The sequence below is a fragment of the Dufourea novaeangliae genome, unplaced genomic scaffold (genome assembly GCF_001272555.1).
Source record: "Dufourea novaeangliae isolate 0120121106 unplaced genomic scaffold, ASM127255v1 scaffold60, whole genome shotgun sequence".
Lineage (NCBI taxonomy): Eukaryota > Metazoa > Arthropoda > Insecta > Hymenoptera > Halictidae > Dufourea > Dufourea novaeangliae.
The window spans coordinates 2401262-2420975 of NW_015373935.1; the positions used below are offsets into that span (position 1 = coordinate 2401262).

At 42.9% G+C, this 19714-nt stretch overlaps 1 protein-coding gene across 3 annotated transcripts in view; it reads right to left on the reverse strand.

Moving 5' to 3' along the window:
• LOC107185337 (DNA N6-methyl adenine demethylase-like) overlaps positions 1-19714 on the reverse strand; it is a 169440-nt gene that overhangs the window by 120785 nt on the left and 28941 nt on the right. For 2 of the 3 annotated variants that reach the window (XM_015572998.1, XM_015572999.1), the window contains exon 2: positions 5467-8229. The exons of the other annotated variant lie outside the window; for it this stretch is intronic. In XM_015572998.1, coding sequence (XP_015428484.1) covers positions 5467-6606 — 1140 coding nt within the window. In that variant the 5' untranslated portion in view covers positions 6607-8229. The remainder of the gene's footprint in view (positions 1-5466; positions 8230-19714) is intronic. 3 annotated transcript variants of the gene reach the window in all.

Genomic DNA, 19714 nt, shown 5'->3' on the forward strand with positions numbered 1-19714 from the left:
TGCTTCTCGAGGGTTGAATCGGGTCAAAACAACGAGAAAGACGCGATAAAAATTGGGGCATCGCAACGATGGATATGCCCCTCTCAACGGCAGGTGTACGATGAACCCCAGGAGGAGGGTGGCCCGCCTGTTTCGCCGCTAAAAGACACCAGGGGGGGTTGGGGGACGAAGCTCTCCCCCAGGGATAAAGAGAGTGTTAAGATCTGCAGAAGGGTGCGGGGTTGTTGTGACGGCGGGGCCTATAGACGCACCCAGGGCTGTTCGACTCGTGCCCTGTATCCCATCTATCATCTGCGTCTCTCTTCCTTACGACCTTTTCTTTATTTCCCACCAATTTTTTTTTCTTCCATCGCCCCCGTTCCCAAGATTTTCGGCGGTGAAACTGAATGAACGGTTTTTCCGACCGAGATTCCGTCCTGGAAGTTCAGAGACCTCGTTGTCGAGATCACCAATGGCGGATAAACTATTTCGTTTTTTTTTTTTAAGACGTTCACTGTCACAGTGAAAATGACCCTACGTAGCCAGACACGCTTTATTTAGTTTTCTAAATCGTAAACCGTCGAAAATATGTATATGTGTTTAGGTAATAGAGGCTGTTGGTTTTGTTTTTTAATTACACTGCGGTTATTAATTTCGAGGAACACTTTTGTAATGGGATTTATATAATACAGACGTCTTGAGGTGTACCCTCACGAGCAAACGATGCCGCTAGGGGAACAAGATAGGCGAAGGACCTCCTTTTATTTAGTTTTGGGAGTTATTGAAATTTATACCGAATTAACATTCGGTTTAACATTTATTTCAGTACTTGTATTAAATTTATTAAGTGACAGGAAGTTTTTCCATGTTTGGCTGGCAGCCAAGGTAGTGATTTTTAGAGTATTTACAAAAAATTGATGGTGGCCTTGAAAAATCATGAAAAAAAAGTATTGACAAAAAATTTGCTATAATCACATTAAAGCTCTCTTGAAACCATGATATACCTGATAAAAACACTTTCGATCGGATTGCTAATAACAGAGTAATCTCTACTGATCACGATTCGTGATTCACCCTGTATACCAAGTGCTGTTTTAGACAAAAACATAAAAAATTATGATAGGTAATTTAAAAAATCGATTGCCTACACAAGGATTAATGTGCGTTTAAATATCGTATGGTAGGGCCAATCGATCGATTGGTCGTCAGAGAAAAAGAGAGGAGAGAGAGAATCGCGACGCGTATTATTTTCAGTCGACATAGGCCTATCATCGGGCGGAACAACAATTTTCTCGTTTAATCGCGACTCATCACGAGATGCGGTCTGCCTACGCACGACTGTCCGTGAAAGTCACGATAATGGCTGTCAGTGACTCACTTAAGGTCACACTCGGAAAGTGGCACGATAAAGGCCAAGAAGCAAAGTGTTATACTCGAAGAAGGGGCGGGGGGGAAGTGAAAACCTTGTGTCGCGAACCTTAGACCACACAACACCCACCGATATCGATTTGTTGTCGAGTGGAACTTTCATTTTTCCATCGTGAGGATATACCACATATTGTTGAGAAAGTTCTTCATCGTAATCGGGGCAGTTTCTCCACCCTTGGATAATTTTGATCCGCTGTCAACTATTGTGATTATTGTAATTAAGGTTCGTGAAATTCTATCCCATAAAATCTTCTATCCCTTGATTTCTATTCGTTAGTGATACCTTGATTTTTATTCGTTATATTGGGTTTCGTGGAAATTCCCATCGAAATTGTAAATATTCCACCCCTTAATGTCACGATTGAAATTACATAATAGTTTTGGTAAAAATCAGGTCACATCCCTTGATTTCTATTTATTAGTGACCATTTGAATTTTTATTTAACAGATATTAATTTATCGTCGGTAGTTCTACTGTTAAAATGTTTCGGACACTTTTTCTCAGATCTTCCAACGTTCATTCACAACGTGGAAATGAAAAAATTCGTTAATTCATAAATTCGACTATTTTCAACAGTTTATCATGTTTACCAAATTTATCGTCGGTAGTTCTACTGTTAAAATGTTCCAACAACACATTTCCTCAGATCATTCACAATTTTTACTTGCAACATGAAAATGAAAAAATTCGTTAATTCATAAATTTGACTATTTTGAACAGTTCATCATATTTATCAATCCGATAGAACCAGATATTAATTTATCGTCGGTAGTTTTAGTGTTAATTGCCGTAACGTCGTCGGTTCTAGCGGTGAGGGTGGGGGTGTGGAAGGGGGGATGATTTATCGGCGGCGATGGGGGACGAGGCGTTAGCTTTTGTATCGCCGTCGGCAAACAACACGTTTGTTTCCGAACGGGCCGGAGTTCGATACGCGATTATTATGACCCGCGACGAGCCTTGAACTTGCCCTACGATAAGCGGAGCCGTTTACGGAGCCGCCAGCGAGACTGTTTTGTTGCGGAGCGCTGCGCGCGCGGCGCCTACACACGCGCGTGCACACACTCGATTCCAGCCTCTCGCGACTTTGCCATTAAATTGACTGACTCGCGACTCTACGCGCAGTACAATGACCCCGTGACATTTGAGTTTTCGAAACGAGCCGGGAGAACATGACCTCGGAAATAACAACAATATACACCATTTCATTCGGGAGAATTTATAAAATAATTTGACGCAACGATCCACTGAATAAATGTTACTGTTTGAACGCAGCAAGATGGTAAAAATTGAAAGTTTGCATTTTTTTGTTTAAGAAATTAAATTTCTCGAGAATTTATAGAATAATTTGACGCATCGATCCACCGAATAAATATTACTGTTTGAACGCAGCAAAATGTTAAAAGTTGAAAATTTGCATTTTTTTGTTCGAAATTAAGTTTTTCGAAAATTAAGGGTGTTGACGAAAAACCGTTTGCAGATTCGTATTCAGGGCAGGAAAGTCTATATGAGACGGTTATTGCATATTAGAAGTCCAGACGGCTGTTGACACAGTGTAATTGGTAAGCCGATAGCCGAGACTGTAATGAAACCACAGACTTCTGTATTATATACTAGACTGCTGACTCCCACTGTATATACATTTTTTCATGAATACTTTAGGTTATACGTTACGTTTTTCTTAATAAAATAAATACAATGGCAGTATTAGCGACACTGGCAGTAATTAAGACATTTACCCTATACTAGAAATAAAAAAAATATGAATGCAAACCACAGAATTTCATTTGCAATGTGAAAATGAAGAAGTTCGTTAATTTATAAATTTGACCGAACCGATTTGTTCGATTCTTCGAGCGTTGTTCGCAGCCATCGCTGAGCGAACCGAAACAGCCGAACACACACCAGGCCAGAGCCCAACGAGCCAGTCAACCCGCCAACCCCCTATTCAATGTCGCTACAATAATAAACCACCTCGGTTATCTGTATTTCTGTATTTCCCTCTGGGATTCTCGGCACATTCAGGCATCGGGGCCAAGTTCAGACTATATATATAATACGCGCACACACACACTCTCTTCCTCTACACGCGACTGTGCCTCCCCCCCCCCCCCCCCCCCCCCCCCCGGGGGGTGAACCCATACACCGCCACACGTCGCGCGCCAAATTCATTTTCGTCCTCTCGTTTCACACCTCTTTCCGCCACCCTCAGACTACCCCCAATCGACACGTTTTTACAAATTGTTCCGGTTGGCGGGAAACCGTGGCGCAACAGGAAACGATATTACACTCGGTCCTCTTTTCGATGGACGACGCGCCAATAATTTTTAACGTGGATTTTTTCTCGATAGAATTATTGAACCCAATTGTTAAAAGATTATTTTTTTAGTAAATTGTTGAAATAGTCAAATTTCGAAGGAACTCCCTTAGCAGTCGGATTCCTCTTTAGAAAAGCCCTGTTTCGGATGGACGACACGTGATATTTGGTAACGTGGATTTTTTCTCTATAGAATTATTGAACCCAATTTTTTACAGATTATTTTTTTAGTAAATTGTTGAAATAGTCAAATTTCGAAGGAACTCCCTTAGCAGTCGGATTCCTCTTTAGAAAAGCCCTGTTTCGGATGGACGACACGTGATATTTGGTAACGTGGATTTTTTCTCGATAGAATTATTGAACCCAATTTTTTACAGATTATTTTTTTAGTAAATTATTGAAATAGTAAAATTTCGACGGAATTCCCTTAGCAGTTGGATTCCTCTTTAGAAAAGCCCTGTTTCGGATGGACGACACGTGATATTTGGTAACGTGGATTTTTTCTCGATAGAATTATTGAACCCAATTTTTTACAGATTATTTTTTTAGTAAATTATTGAAATAGTAAAATTTCGACGGAATTCCCTTAGCAGTTGGATTCCTCTTTAGAAAAGCCCTGTTTCGGATGGACGACACGTGATATTTGGTAACGTGGATTTTTTCTCGATAGAATTATTGAACCCAATTTTTTACAGATTATTTTTTTAGTAAATTATTGAAATAGTAAAATTTCGACGGAATTCCCTTAGCAGTTGGATTCCTCTTTAGAAAAGCCCTGTTTCGGATGGACGACACGTGATATTTGGTAACGTGGATTTTTTCTCGATAGAATTATTGAACCCAATTTTTTACAGATTATTTTTTTAGTAAATTATTGAAATAGTAAAATTTCGACGGAATTCCCTTAGCAGTTGGATTCCTCTTTAGAAAAGCCCTGTTTCGGATGGACGACACGTGATATTTGGTAACGTGGATTTTTTCTCGATAGAATTATTGAACCCAATTTTTTACAGATTATTTTTTTAGTAAATTATTGAAATAGTAAAATTTCGACGGAATTCCCTTAGCAGTTGGATTCCTCTTTAGAAAAGCCCTGTTTCGGATGGACGACACGTGATATTTGGTAACGTGGATTTTTTCTCGATAGAATTATTGAACCCAATTTTTTACAGATTATTTTTTTAGTAAATTATTGAAATAGTAAAATTTCGACGGAATTCCCTTAGCAGTTGGATTCCTCTTTAGAAAAGCCCTGTTTCGGATGGACGACACGTGATATTTGGTAACGTGGATTTTTTCTCGATAGAATTATTGAACCCAATTTTTTACAGATTATTTTTTTAGTAAATTGTTGAAATAGTAAAATTTCGAAGGAATTCCCTTAGCAGTTGGATTCCTCTTTGGAAAAGCCCTGTTTTCGATGGATGATATTTGTTAACGTAGATTTTGTCTCGATAGAATTACAGAACTCAATTTTCGAAAGATTATTCTGATTATAAATTGTAGAAACAGTCCTTGTAGAACATAAAATTCCCCTAGCAGTTTCTACCTTCTCATATTTCACCCAGGCACATTCCGTGCGAATCACCTGAAAATCCCTAGAGTAGACTACCTACAGACGCCAAAAATCGTTAAATATCCGTCCTACAGACGAAAGTTTCCCCAAGAGGAAACCACCAGGCATCCCCCGAATGGGGTAGCTCTGAAAGGAAGAAAAAACAACAAACAGTTAAAATCCACTAACCTTTTTCTCGGTGAGTTTCTCGCACCGCCTCATTTTGCATATCTGATGGCTCTTGTCGTTCCTGCACGGCGCGCAATCCCCGCAATTGTCCTTCCGCTGGCAACCGATGCACTCGCCGCACCGTTTCCGTTTCTTCTTCGCCGGTTTATCGTTCATACCGCCGTCCCCGTCCGCGTCCACCATCCCGCCGCCCATATGATGCGGTCCTCTGTTCGCGGTGGACGATACCGCGGCCACCTGTCCCGAGCTCTCGACGTTTCCAGCCCCGGCGCTGTCCTCGGATTCCATCGAACCGGCGCGGATTTTTCTCCGTTCCTTCTTCCGTCCGTCGATTCCGATCGGTCTGGAGGTGGGCGACGAGTCGAGTACCGTGGACATCGGATTCTGGAAGTTCGCGTGATGAAGCTGCGGATACTCTTGCTTGACAACGGTGAGCACTGTGTGATGAGGATGTCCAGGCGGTGGCGGTGGGAATGCCTGGACTGGACTGGTACCGAGCAATTGTATATGCCTTTCGTCGAGTAACTGTTGTTGGAGAGCTGGCACTTCTCTGGCCTGGACCGGAGCTGGGACCAACGGATAACCGACGCTACCGCGATGCGGATGTGGAGCGGGTAAAGGTGTGCCAAGGGTATGGAAACTGGGCAGACCGACCGCTGACGTGACAGGTGGCGAGTGTGATATTGAGGCGGGCGATAACGGGGTGAGCGCGGTCAATTGCGGCTCCGCTTCACTAGGGGCGGTGAATTGGCTCGCGAAACTCGGCAGACCCTCGCCGCCAACGACACCGACACCGCCCACCGCGTTCTTCGACTCCCATGGCCTGTACTGGCTGGCCAACACCACCTCGCCACGCGAGTCGATCAACCGGCCGGTCAGACCCTCGTAGTAGTCCCAGGACGATGTCAGACCCATACCGACGTCCTGGGCGTGAAGGGTGGTCAATGTCGTCGAGCTGTCCATCGCGTTGTCCCCGGCGAAGCTGCTGAACGGCGGCAGGTGACGCGCCCCTGCACTCGGATCACCTGGCCCGCCGACGCCGACCACCGCCGTGCCTGGCGAGGTCGCTACCGCCGCCGGAGGGCTGCCTGCTACCCTCTCGGTGGCGACGACCTCCTTCGTAACCTCCGCCGCGCTCATCTTCCCCGCCACGTCATCGCGACGGGAGCCCCCTGCTCGCAGGAGGTGTCGCGTTACCGGGCCTCAGGATCCTCTCGTCACGACACACTCCCCTCTTTCGCCTCCTCCTCCTTCTTCTCCTCCTGAGCCTGTGCTTTATTCCCGCGACTGTTTCAACGACGTTCGAGGAGTGACCAGCCAGCCAGCCAATCGCGATATCTTCGACTTCGAAAGGACTCGTGTGAATACAGAGCGAATTCAGGGAGTAGATGGACGATCGTGGCACAATTGCGGCTATGTATCTGGGGATTTTAAACGGTTCGATCGACGTCAGTGATGTTTGTTACTGGGAAACAGCCTGACATCTGACGGAACGAACGAATCTTGTTTGTTGCTTCTTGGATATCGGAAACAGACGACTTTTAGGTTCTTGTGACTTCTTCTTGTGGCTTCTCGCGTTGGTCCGAATTTTTTTCTTTTTTTATTATTTCTTGTGTATGCTTCGATTTATCTCGTTTACCTTGTTTGTTAGTTGCTCTCTTGTACACTCGTTTTCACGTTCTCTCACTCTCTCTCTCTCTCTCTCTTTCTTTCAGGCTCACGTTCTCACTGTTTTTTTTAGCTTTCTCTCGCTCGTTCGCTCGTTCGTTCTCTCTATAATTCTATTTCTGTCGTTTGTACTCAACAGGTTTAGGCTACGAACTGAAGTAGATCGGTTTCTCTGGGAGTAATTACGCGCGAGTCCCCTTCTCTATCTCTCTCTAGCTCTCTGGATACGCAGGCTGATCTCGTGTGGCTTTGGATGGTGGGAGACTCTATTTCTCTCTCTCTCTCTCTTGGTCGGTTGCGTCCTCTCGAAAGGAAAAAAAAATGAACTCGTTTTAAATCCCTTACACTTTACTGCTTAATTTACGGTAAAACTCTTCTTTATTATCGTCAGCTTAGAAAAAACACACGTTTTGTGTCGGTCGGTTTTGCTTTTGCTTCCTTTTTGTAAAATGCTTTCCTTAATTTACATTCGCCTCCGTCCCTCGCTGAGTTAGTTGAGTATCGTTACTTGCTGAGTTGATTAGTAGAAAAAAGTGAAATGGTAGATTCTTTGGTTTACGGTTTTTGTTTCGCGCGATGTTTTTGTTTGTTGCCTACTTTTTTGTCTTCTTCTTCTTCGTCTTTTTTTTTTTTTGCTTCTATAACATATCTCCTCGCGTTTCTTAATGTACAACAATCGTTTCGTTTAACTTGTTTCCCTCTCGATTTGGCACTGGCGGACTTTAGGTTTTCTTCTTTTTCCTCTCGTTTCTATTTTTTGTCTCTCTCTCTCTCTCTCTCTCTCTCTCTCTCTCTCTCTCTTTCTGTCTTCTCTGAATCTATCTCGCCTAAGTTATTTCAGATATACTTTGTACACTAATTAGATACTATAGCTCATAATCTTTTTGTCTTCTTTCTTGAAACCTAAGCTCTTGGAATATTCTTTTTTTCTTTTGTAATTTTTGCTTGTTCGTTTGTTTTGTTCTTCCTTGTTTTTCCTTTCTCCTCGTTATACGGTCGCTATAAACACACTAATTACTTCTTTCGCGATTCGTAAGAAAATAGAAATCACTTGAGGTTAATGTGGCTTGTTAGAAGGCGGTTGATTTGTACGATCTGGAACAGAGAATTCAGATTTAACGTTAAAATATCGATCGAACCTTATCGTCCGATAACAAAATTCATTGTACAACAAAAACACGCAGTCGCATTTCATTCGATTCGAATTCACATACTTGTACTGCTATTTTCGCACAACTTTCATGCAGAATATTCTCGATACAACGTTCACTCGTATCGATAGAATGTTTCGAAAACGAATAGATTTTATTAAATCGGAATATATATCGTGCAAATGTCGTTCTCGTTAGACGTTACGATTCAAAATAATAGTAATACATAATAAACGCGAGTTGATATCACAAACAGTGATTCCTCGATGAATGCAACACGAGCAACGGCGTTATTCCCACCACTAGGGGTCCCCCTAAAAAATCAACCAAAAATAGTAAACAGAAGGTAAGCATAGGCTCGACTTCGGATAAGAAACAAATTAATAAGTGGCTGAAAAACTTTCCGCCCTGCCACGAATGCTCCGAAGCGGACTACGTCGCACTCATCGAGACATTACTGCATTACCATTATTTTAACTAGGAAAGAGGTTTAACAGATCCTTCCTATAGTTACTAAAAAAAAAAAGAATCTAAACAATTGCCTAAAAGCTTAATAAATCCCAAATATTTAAACTGTCCTCGATTCAATTAGAACCAAGGGAAAAACTTTTGGAAATTCGATTGGACATATTTCACACGACGCAACGCAATTTTAACGTCAGCTGGTCGATTGAAAAGAAAAAAAATTTCGATAACAAGGTGAAGAAATGTCCGACGACAAGAGGCTGATTTATCGAGCACCCCACACCCCCCGTTTCGCCCGCGGTCACGTGAGCCCCGATCGTAACCGTGAAACGTGTGTGACACGCGACTACGTGGGAACGTGTCATAGACGTTACCATATAACGTGACCATCGCTAAGCCAAGGTTACTATTACGTTCGGCGTGTCTCTCCGCGTACACCTACTCGGCTGCCTCTCTCGCTTTGATACCCGCGAATAGTTGTGTGTGCCCCAGTCTCTCCCCACCCCACCGCCGCCAACCACGGACGGTTCATTCACGCTGCTTAGACCGAGTGACGATGGCTACGAGCTTCGTCGCAGTCTTTACACCACCGTTTCGTCGCCAGAGTTCTCTTAACCTAAGTGAATCGATTTTTCAAAAAAAAAATATTTCAATCAATCCACGTGCGTCTCGTTGGTTACAGAAAATACAAAGGAAATTCAACTTAGAAAACATCAAATATACTTTTAATGTCCGAACTCCGAAATATTGAAAATTTTTTCCTGCAGTTGTATCTCCAAATTAATTAATAATTAAAAATTTATGGTGATAATAAGATTTAATTTTGTTAAATATTGAAATTAAATAGCTATTCGGTAGATGTTATAGGGTGTGTTTAATTATTTCACTAGTTTCCTCTGAAAAAAAAGTAAAAGAATTTTTGTATGAGTATCTGTGGATGGAGAACGAAATGGTCGAAATGATGTTTTGTGAATTTTTAATTTTCTTTCTTTTTTTTTGGAATTGTTATGTCTGGTGTTTCAGCAGTTTTGTGGTAAAATAAGCTAACTGTATTTTACGATTGGAAGGGGAGAATTGAGAGATTCACGATTTGTTGGAAGAAATATTTGCAACACCCTGTATATTCTGTACCTCGAATCATGGGAAATAATGTTTCTTCTTTCTTAAATAATTTCTCATGGAATATTTCGTTGAACTTGGAGATATTTCTGAATACTGAGAAGAGAATCGTGTTACGGTCTACAACGAATGAATTGTTCTTTTTCATAAATTTTTTCATCGCACTTCGGGCTAATACGTTTGAATCATTCTGCACCGAGCGTATCTCGAGCGACTTCGCAAACAAATATAACATCGTTCGTATCAAATCTCTTGCCGAGACTCGACCTGATAAGCATCCAACAGCTTCGTGTTCAGGTGTTAACTTTGACGCCCATTAATTCTATCATCCTGATACAGTGGTAAGAAGGAATATGTATATAGAAAAATCTCTAACAACGAGTAGCAGGGAAATAGTAACATTCAACCTACTCTTAACTACTAAGATGTTATTCAAATGAAGCATTAAGATCTAGTGAAATCATTCACAATTTCAGATAGTAGTATCTAAAAATTAAAATGGAACAGATTTTAGAATTTTACACTGGAGACTTTGCTACGTTAATAATAATACAGAAATAGTATTAATATTTATTCGAACCTTTATTTGATTGCATTTCCCAAGTTAAGAGACGTGATAAATGCATAAACATCCGCAGTCTAACGATAACCTACCAACCGACTGTCATTAATATTCATAAATATATATGCAACAGATGCAGCTGAAAAAAATAGTCTTTAATCGTATCCGTCTCAAGAGTGTTATTAAAACTCCACCGAAACAGAGTGAAATAAATTCCCCGATAAAATCAAGCACCGCGCCAAAGTGTGTTCCATCACGAAGATTTGAAAAAAAAAAAACAAAAAAAAGTTCAAAACACGCAGTACGATCGTTTCAATCATTACAACGATTCAACTGATCAGACAACACATTCCCAAACTCCGAAGTTCCAAAAAATTCCCAAAATCAACCGCACGTCATTGAATTCCATCGAAATAAGAAACTAACGAATAAAGAGACTAATTTTTCAAACAAACGTTCACCCCACACTGCCCTTGTTTCGTTATTCGAAAGAGGTTCGAAGCCATCGTCACGAAAACCGACGTTGGTCCTCCTCCGGTGAGATATCGACCGCCATTTAGCCCCCCGCCCCCACCCACCCTCTATCAGCCTCTCTCTCTCCAGTGTTCGCGGGCGTACATAGTACAGCACGCGGGCGAGCTGAAACTACGAGACGTGTGTAACCACACACGTAGTAGTAGTAGGATCTGCACACGCGTGCTTCGTCCCGTCCCGCTCCAATGCACCAACTCACACACAGGACACAGATACACGATGGTCCCGGTTGCTTCTGCAGCCCGTTCGTCGAGGTACATATAATGCCCCGGCGGGCACATAGGAGAGCAACAGCTCTCCGCTATCTCACGGACGGCCCTCCCCCCACCCGCCCCACTATCGTTGGAAACTTGCACTGTCGTTTGCACTTTCGCTTGCCACGCGAGCGAGCGAGCGAGCGCGCGACGAATCGAGAAGATTCACCGCGTGGTACACCAGAAGTCTCGACGCACGTGGTGTCGTTGAGTTTCGCGCGATTCGGATTGCAGGTGTATACGGTGGAATAATCGCGACTATGGTAGATTGCAGAAAGATTTTCTTGCGGGTAGTTTTGCGCCTCGGGAGGTGAGTGGCACCAACTATTGGTGGTTCGAGGTCAAATGGGACTTGTCGGATATGTAGATAATTTGCACCATCGTTTTTTTCGTAAACGGTAAACATTAGAAAAAAACCGAAGAGGAGGAAGTTGTAGTATATTTTACTAGTAATATGATAGCGTATCGAAAGTTTTTGTATTATTAATATTTTTCTAGAAAGGCGACCTCCTTAAGTTTTTTTAATGGAATGCTAGGTATATATTTCTTCACATCATATGAAAGCAGGCATTAAGACGAGTTCAACTATGTACTATGAACCATGAAGACCTTGAACAGGCGTACGTGTGGGATGTTTACCTCACTAAACTGAACCATGAAGACCTTGGTCTTCAGGGTCACACAGGGACAGAAATAAAAGAAATAAATTTCATATTTCTGCGAAATTTCCCGCCCAAGGTCAATTCAAGGTAATAGTGTGACACATTGTTGGATACGTTTTGATCTCCTCTTTGTAATATCCAAAAAAAATGATTGCATTCTATTTAAAAAATACGTTACCATTACAAAAATCTCAGAAGATATGATCTTGACATGACCTTCAATCTCATAGCCTAATTTCCCCCCCAAAAATACACTAACTTTCTCTCAAACCATTTTTTTGTACCGTAACAAATAAGAGAATAATTAAGGGTAGCAGAGTTAGGTGAGACACCCTGTATATTGGGCCCAATAGAGTCACCTGAGCCAAGGCTCCGACTGGCCAACTATGTCGAAACACACCTGTACCAGAGGGTCTTGCACGCAGAGCCCACAGGCGATTGAACTTTCCTAGAGGACCATAAATCTAGTCTAGACTGAATACCGCGAACTTTAGTCTTTAAAGGTCGCGAAACCGGCGCGGCTACGCTGATAGCGGGTGCCTACACACGGGACCTCGGATCCACGGGTTGCGTTCCCTCTGATAAAAACGATCGGAGGTGGTGGAGGGGGGAAGGTGGTAGGGTAGTGGCATCAGCAGAGCCTACGAGAGTAGATTCGAACAAGTTTGTAATCGTTCGCGAGCGGTTCGTGGCGAATATAAATCGTTCCAGGTCGGTCGGAGGAATCGATCGTTCGTCTTCGGCCGGCTTGACGGCGCAACTTTCAAACCTTACGCCGCGACCGGAGATGCTTTATCGTTCCAGCCAGTCCTGGAAACGCGCGATATAAATTAAAGCTATCTTTCGGAACGGCCTTCGATTCTCTGACGACACAACGAATGATTATTGTTGCGCTGGTAGGAAAAGAAAAAACAAAAAGTAACGTGGCACGCTCCTATTTCGCTTAGGATGAGGGGAAAAATCGATAATGAAGGCGAATTAAGGGGACTCTTGTGATTGGGATTTTAAGGTGTTACAGCTAGATAGAAAGATAGTGGCTGATACCATCCTGGAAACCACCTTAAGTTTCCGCAAAGATCCATAGAAATCTATTCGCCACCATTCGTCCCGAATCACCCTTGTCTTCACCGCCCTTCACGCGTTCCATAATTTTCGGTCCACCCTGTACAGTAGATGGAATGTGCCGATGAATTTTCCGATCTGTCGCGGCGGAAGGGGGAGAAGAGGGGGGGGGGGGAGAAAATTCCATCGAATCCCCCGCAGATCAATAGCTCTGGCGCGCAGAAGAAGACATCGTCGAAACGACGATGACGAGACGAAAAACTTTCCAAAAAAAAAAAATCCTCGAAATGCCCCGCCGAACACATCGATGATAATGTGTATACGCCAAGAGAGAGAAAAAGAGAGGCAGACTGTCGGGGCTTTCGAGAGGGGAACAGCTGGCGCCTCTCCTCGTCGCGTTGCACTTTCGTCGAATCGACCGTAGGCCCATGGGCTTTGTACAGGCGCGCCGCGCAGAAAAATTCAATACCGCCGGAGCGTGCGTTAGCGAGCGCGTACACCAAACCACAGACGAGATATAAGAATAGACCTAACATCTTATGGGACTTTGTGTCCCACGAAAATCTCCGATAAAATTTTCCGATTTCAGGGACTATATTCGACACCGTGATATTAGGCAGCACACACACACACCCATGACTGGTGTCTAAAATGATCCCTTTAAGGCGTGATTTGTATAAAAAATACAAATGCTCATTGTTTAAATAAAAGTAATTTTTGTAAGTTAGTCTATCTATCTTATCATTGGCTTAAATAAAATTTAGCTACCTGATCAATTATATTTTCTATTCACATTTCTTTGAAGGCATACTTAAGGATCATTTTGTAATGTATGTGTATAAAATGATCCCCGGGGACTGACAGGGCATTGTTGTAACGAAAAGAACAAAACTATAATATAGCATATGTGTAAAATGATTTCTGGGATCATTTTATCCTACTAGGGAGGGATCATATGACCCCAAACACCCAACTGACATTCAGTGGTTGAATGTAACATCAATTTATTACATGCGGTAACGAAACATTAATTAATTTATTATTGAATTGTGGTTAAATCCGCGCAAGAAGCAGCTGTCACATTAAACCGTTTATGACAAAAATTACACAACATTGAAAAAGACGTTATCTTAGATAAATTGCAGTAATTTAAAATTTTTCGAGCAACGACTAGTGACGTGTGGGGAGAACTATTGTAGAACGACATTACGATATATCACCACTAATAGCCACAGGGCTGCCAGGAATCATTTTACTCCGAGGGATCGTTTCAGACACCTTTCCCCTACATATATTATTGCTCCGATTTCGCTAGCAAGGAATGGAATACTAGTATGGTACGGGGGCTTCTGACGCCCCCGAAGCATGGGACAGAAAATTACATTGCACGTTAGGTCTATTCTTTTATCTCGTCTGTGACCAAACGAACGAACGATATATCCCGTCGTCGTCGTCGTCGTTGGATTCTTTCGTCGGCGGAACGCAGGACGCCCCGGTTCCCAGAAAGCCCCGGGCGCAACCCGTGCAAGCCCCCAGCTGGCCAACAGAAAGAGATCGGAGATTCCGCGCGCTTGGAATTAATATTAGACGGCGACGAGTTGCGCGCTGGCATCGAAAAAAACCGAGCTAACGAAACCTGCGCGCCGCTTCGAGAGACAGAGAGAGAGAGAGTGTGTGTGTAACGGGGGCTTTTGTATGTACGGCGCGGAATATTCGGTCCGAGCTGCGGGAACTGGTACGAATGCAGTGGGGAATATTCGGTTTGGGCTGCGAACTGCTACGACTCGAACAGAAATGGGCACAGTTTTATTCGAATAATACGTAGTGAGAAGCAGCAGTATCTAAGATCGTCATCCGGACCTTTAAACATTTCGTGAGATTAAATAATTGTTTGCAAAATGTCTACTTATTCAAGAAGAAATATTATTTTATAATAAAAATTGAAATTACTATGTTCGATCGAGTAAAAATGATGAAATATTTTTTTCATCTTTTATTCGTTATTCGAAACGTTTTATCTAGATAATGAATTTGCACATCTATGTGAGAAGCAGCAGTATCTAAGATCGTCATCCGGACCTTTAAACAATTCTTAACGTTATTCTTTCCACGCCTCGTAGCCAAGCAACATGCTTACAGTCACGTGATTACAATTCAAAGCCGTTGTTTCTTATGTCCACGGGGTTGTAGTCACGCGACTATAGCTCCTGGCTTATGACAAAACAGTCTCGTTAGTATTCCACAATTCCTCCTAAATGTCAAAATAACACAGAGAACAATCACGAAAGGGTGACCCAATGGGATTACAGTCACGCAAGTATTTTCTGCATTATTACTAAACCGGGCATTTTATGCATTTATACTATAAACCATTCTCCAGAACTTGGTACAGCCAAAAAAAAAGAATTCAGTAGATTATTATGTTTAGACTACAGATTTTATGCATATATTGCTTATAGGATTTTGTGAAATACAATAAAAGACAAAAGTTTCATCAGATGTAACGAATTTTCTATTTTATTCTTAACCTTATAAGATACTTAAGGGAAAAAGAAATTTCTACTTTTACTCCTGTCTTCGTGAATTACTTTATAAAATGTAATTTTGCATAAATATCCGAAGTCTAATTATATCACTAATCTAAATATACTCAACTGACCAAATTTCTGCCTTATCCCCAGTTCTCTATAAAATACCCTATGAAAAATCTATATTTACATAAATATCCGCAGTCTGATTATTACTTCTCGGCAAATCTGAAGTATACACAGATACATCGGAAAGATTTATATTTCTGATTGTTCATCCTATAACAGATCGAACAGAGTCAGGAGTATACCAGACGAAAACACATTTCGAGTGTATACCAAGGACCGTCGAGATCGCAAGTTTCTTTCGGACACCCTGTACGTAGCCGTAAGGATAATTGCCAGGCGGCATATTCGTCGTCTATCTCGAGCCGTGTTTCCATGTTATGAGAAACGACGCCGCGGCATTCTACGCGTCTCGATTCATTATTATCGTGAGGCCTGTGGATCGGGGCAGTCAGGGCTGGCTCGAACTTCTTTGTTTCACTCGGGACTCGCGGCGTATTATCGGCGGAGCGCGGTAGAGGGGGAAATTTCGCGTTACTCGAAAAAAGAACCGTTTACCATAACGACACTCGCATTTTTACCGACCACATTACATTCTGTTGAGTGGAAAAGAATTGAGAATGTTAAAATTCGAAGGGAACACTCACACAAGTTATTTGTGTATCTCTGACATCACGAGTGACACGGATATCCCTAATAGAAAATCGATCCACTAAACCGAACGAAAGTATGTTTGAATCGATAACACTTATGGGCAATGATTATTAGAACGGTATTTCTTGAGCCTTCAACGCACCATTTGATTCTAATAAAACATCAATCGTGCATTCACATGGTGATACAGTGACTCCTCGATGAATGCGACACGAGCAACGGCATTATTGCCACCACTGGGGATTTCCCCTGTGGAACCAATCAAAACAGAGTAAACAGAAGCTAAACAGAGGCTCGCCTTCGGGCAAAAAACAAATTTATGATGGGCTGAAAAGCTTTCCGCCTGGTCACAAATGCTTCGAAGTGGACCCGAGTACGTCGCACTCATCGAAACATTACTGTATTTCGACCATTTCAGCGGTTAACACACCAGACCAGAGACATTAACCATGATGACGGCTTAAAGACGCCTTAGACCTAAAATATCCATAAAATGGACGTCTTCAAGGCGTCATGTGCTTTCTACGAAGACATTCACGAACACACTAGACCAGAGATATCACTCAGGATGACCAAAAAGAGGATTAAAATCCTACCCAAAAGTCTTCACCGTAAAAAGTATAGAAACAGATTCCGTAGGACACAGAGGTCCCCCCTCCCAAAAAAAAACGGTTCCCAGATTAGATACCAGAAATCTATTAGCAGGAAGAATCAGGAAGCGCGACCGTCCCCGTCGTTCATCGTCCCGAAACCGGCAAAAAATCGGCCGTGAGTCACCGGCGAGGGGGTTGGTAGGGAGGAAGGGGGGGGGGGAGTACGATGGTTGGACAGTAATTATTCGGGGGCCCGGTTCCGTCTTATCGGCCCCGTTTCCGTAACGCGTAAATCCACGATAACGCCTGGTTTTTTGCAAGGCGCACGGCGACGGTTTTCGCGTCCGCGCTAATTCCGGCATTACGACGAAGGCAAAAATGGCGGCCTGGTCGAACCGAGAGGCGGCGGGGCTCAGCTCTCCTCCGCTGCTCTATACCCTCGAAAAAAAAAAAAAAAGAAGGAAACGCTGAGGTACAGAAAGAGAGAGAAAGAGCCAGAGAAAGAAAGAAAGAGGGACAGAGAAAGAAAGAGAGAGGTAGCAGCTATCCTCTATCTCTTTCTAGCGGCGGGCTCCGAGCAAAAAAGCTCCGGGTACACTTTCGCCGACCTCGTGGTGGCGAGCTCGCGCGCACCCGCGCCCGCTCTCGCGCGGCGACAAAGGCTGCTTGATTCAAGGTCCCACGCACGCACACGCACACAACCGATACTCACTTCACACAACCGCGGGGATTCGTATACGCGGGCCGCCGCAACGAATGCACGCGTTCCACCGTCCGTCCGAGCGCATGCCGGCAACGACGTATCCGAGGGACCCGGTGCCCCGTTCCTTTTCGCCGGAATCGAGCAGAGTATAATTTTATTCGAATAATAGACAATCAGGGCCGTTCCTGACGGGGGTGCAGAAGGGGGCCCCCGTACCTGGGCGTCCAAACTCAGGGGCGGCATATCGTTTATTACGTGTAAGCACTAACAGGGAGAATCCCCAGGTGGTAACGCTGACTTTTTAATAAAATTTAGCGCAACGATAGAGCTTGTAATTCTGAAGCCAGTGGTATTTGTTTCAGCCGCATATGACCATTAGTTTATGAAATATTTAATGTTCAGTGCAGAGGATCCTTCGAGCACTAATCGAGGATTTACTGTATACCTAAGGGAACAAAGAAATTCCTACCTTTACGAATTACTTCACAAAACTATCCATTCTGCATAAAACTCTACTCACGACTATCGATCCAATCCGATATCCAACCGATCACCCTAAATCGGATACCAAGAGAATCGAAGGTAAAACAAAAACCAGCGTGCACAGTGTTGTACACCGCAAAAGCGGGTGTTGTATTTACTCCCGGCGTTACAGTAGCAATAAATAGCGAAGAAAGAGGCCGGTGATAACTGACGTCATCCCACTCACTCGAGTCATAACAATACTGTTTTTGTAGCAACAGATTACTAGCCATCGTCGGGACCTATAACTTATTCATCCGCTGAAAGCTCTACCACTCTCTCGCATACTACGCCATTGATAACCTCTCGCGTTGAACGGGCAGCGCAGCCGACAGAGACAGAGAGAGAGAGAGAGAGTCATTTGCGTCTGGACACACCGTTAGCTACCGTGCCACCGATTATCGATCCACGCCACGATCCGTCAAGCAAAACTGTCTGCTTGGGGAGTAATGGAAGGAGTGTATCGAAGGGAACCGGTTCCAACCACCCCGAATCATTCGATGGATGGTGTATGTGTGTGTGTGATAGGGATGTTCGATTCCGATTCGATTCTTCAGAAGGTCGATCATCCTCTTGGATGACACGTCATTGACATATGTAACACACATACACGCAATAACAGGGCCGAAAGTATGGGACCAGAGTTCACGATTGATGGAACAGTAACTCATTTATTCTGTTACGATAAAAGAAAAGTTACGGAATCGGTACCATGTACAAATCGCACTTCCTATCAATTTCACCAAGTTACCATCATTAACTGTTTGTACGAATAATATTTTCCTCTGTTTTTAATTATCAGACTTGATGTTAGCTGAATTGTGTTAGCCGAGAAGGAACCGATCTTCCGAAGAATCGGACCGAAATCGAATATCCCTAGAGTGTGACACTTATGGAACACATGGAATAGAAATGGACATATAGACGAAGATCATGGACATTTTTTTTCTTTCTAATCACTCAAATCATGGGGACAGCATTGGTGATTCTGCGATGTGTTTTATTGACGTATCCATCAGTGACGCAAAATGAATTATAGAATTTATATATTTTCAGTTAAAATATAGATACGTTAGTGAAAATAACGTTAATAAAAATTGATAATGGTCGAAAGTAACCAAAATAAAACTCTCGTCATGGATATTGGTTGCCACGTAAACAAAAACAAATTCCTGACATCAATAATGGTTATCGGTAACCAAAATAATATTCTCGTCATCGATAATCGTTATTGGTAACCAACAAAAATTTTAATCATTTCTAAATGGTTATTCCTAACCAAAATCATTCACACAAAGATATTAACTCTTAAGACTCCCACAAACATATATTCGCAGCGGTAGCGAATATTTCGCAACAGTTTAAAACGCATGGCGTCTTGTGAGACTGTTCATACCAATGTGAAAAATGTCCGCCAAAACTTATCTATAAAAAATCTATCGCTGCGAATATTTCACGTTGGCTTGTGGGAGCCTTTATACCGTCACTTTTTAAATTTTCTTTATAACAGTTAGGGTATCTGGTTGAAAACACGCGGGAAAAGCCGCGGGGATTCTCTGTATCTCGTGAACGTCGAGCGGGTCGTCCGGTACGGGTCACTTGTTGCTGTGTGTACCCGGCGTCGAAATCGCCCAGAGTGTAACTGGCGGAGAAGGCCCGGTCCCGTCGCGGATCGGACACGAGCGAGTGGAACGAGCGACACGAC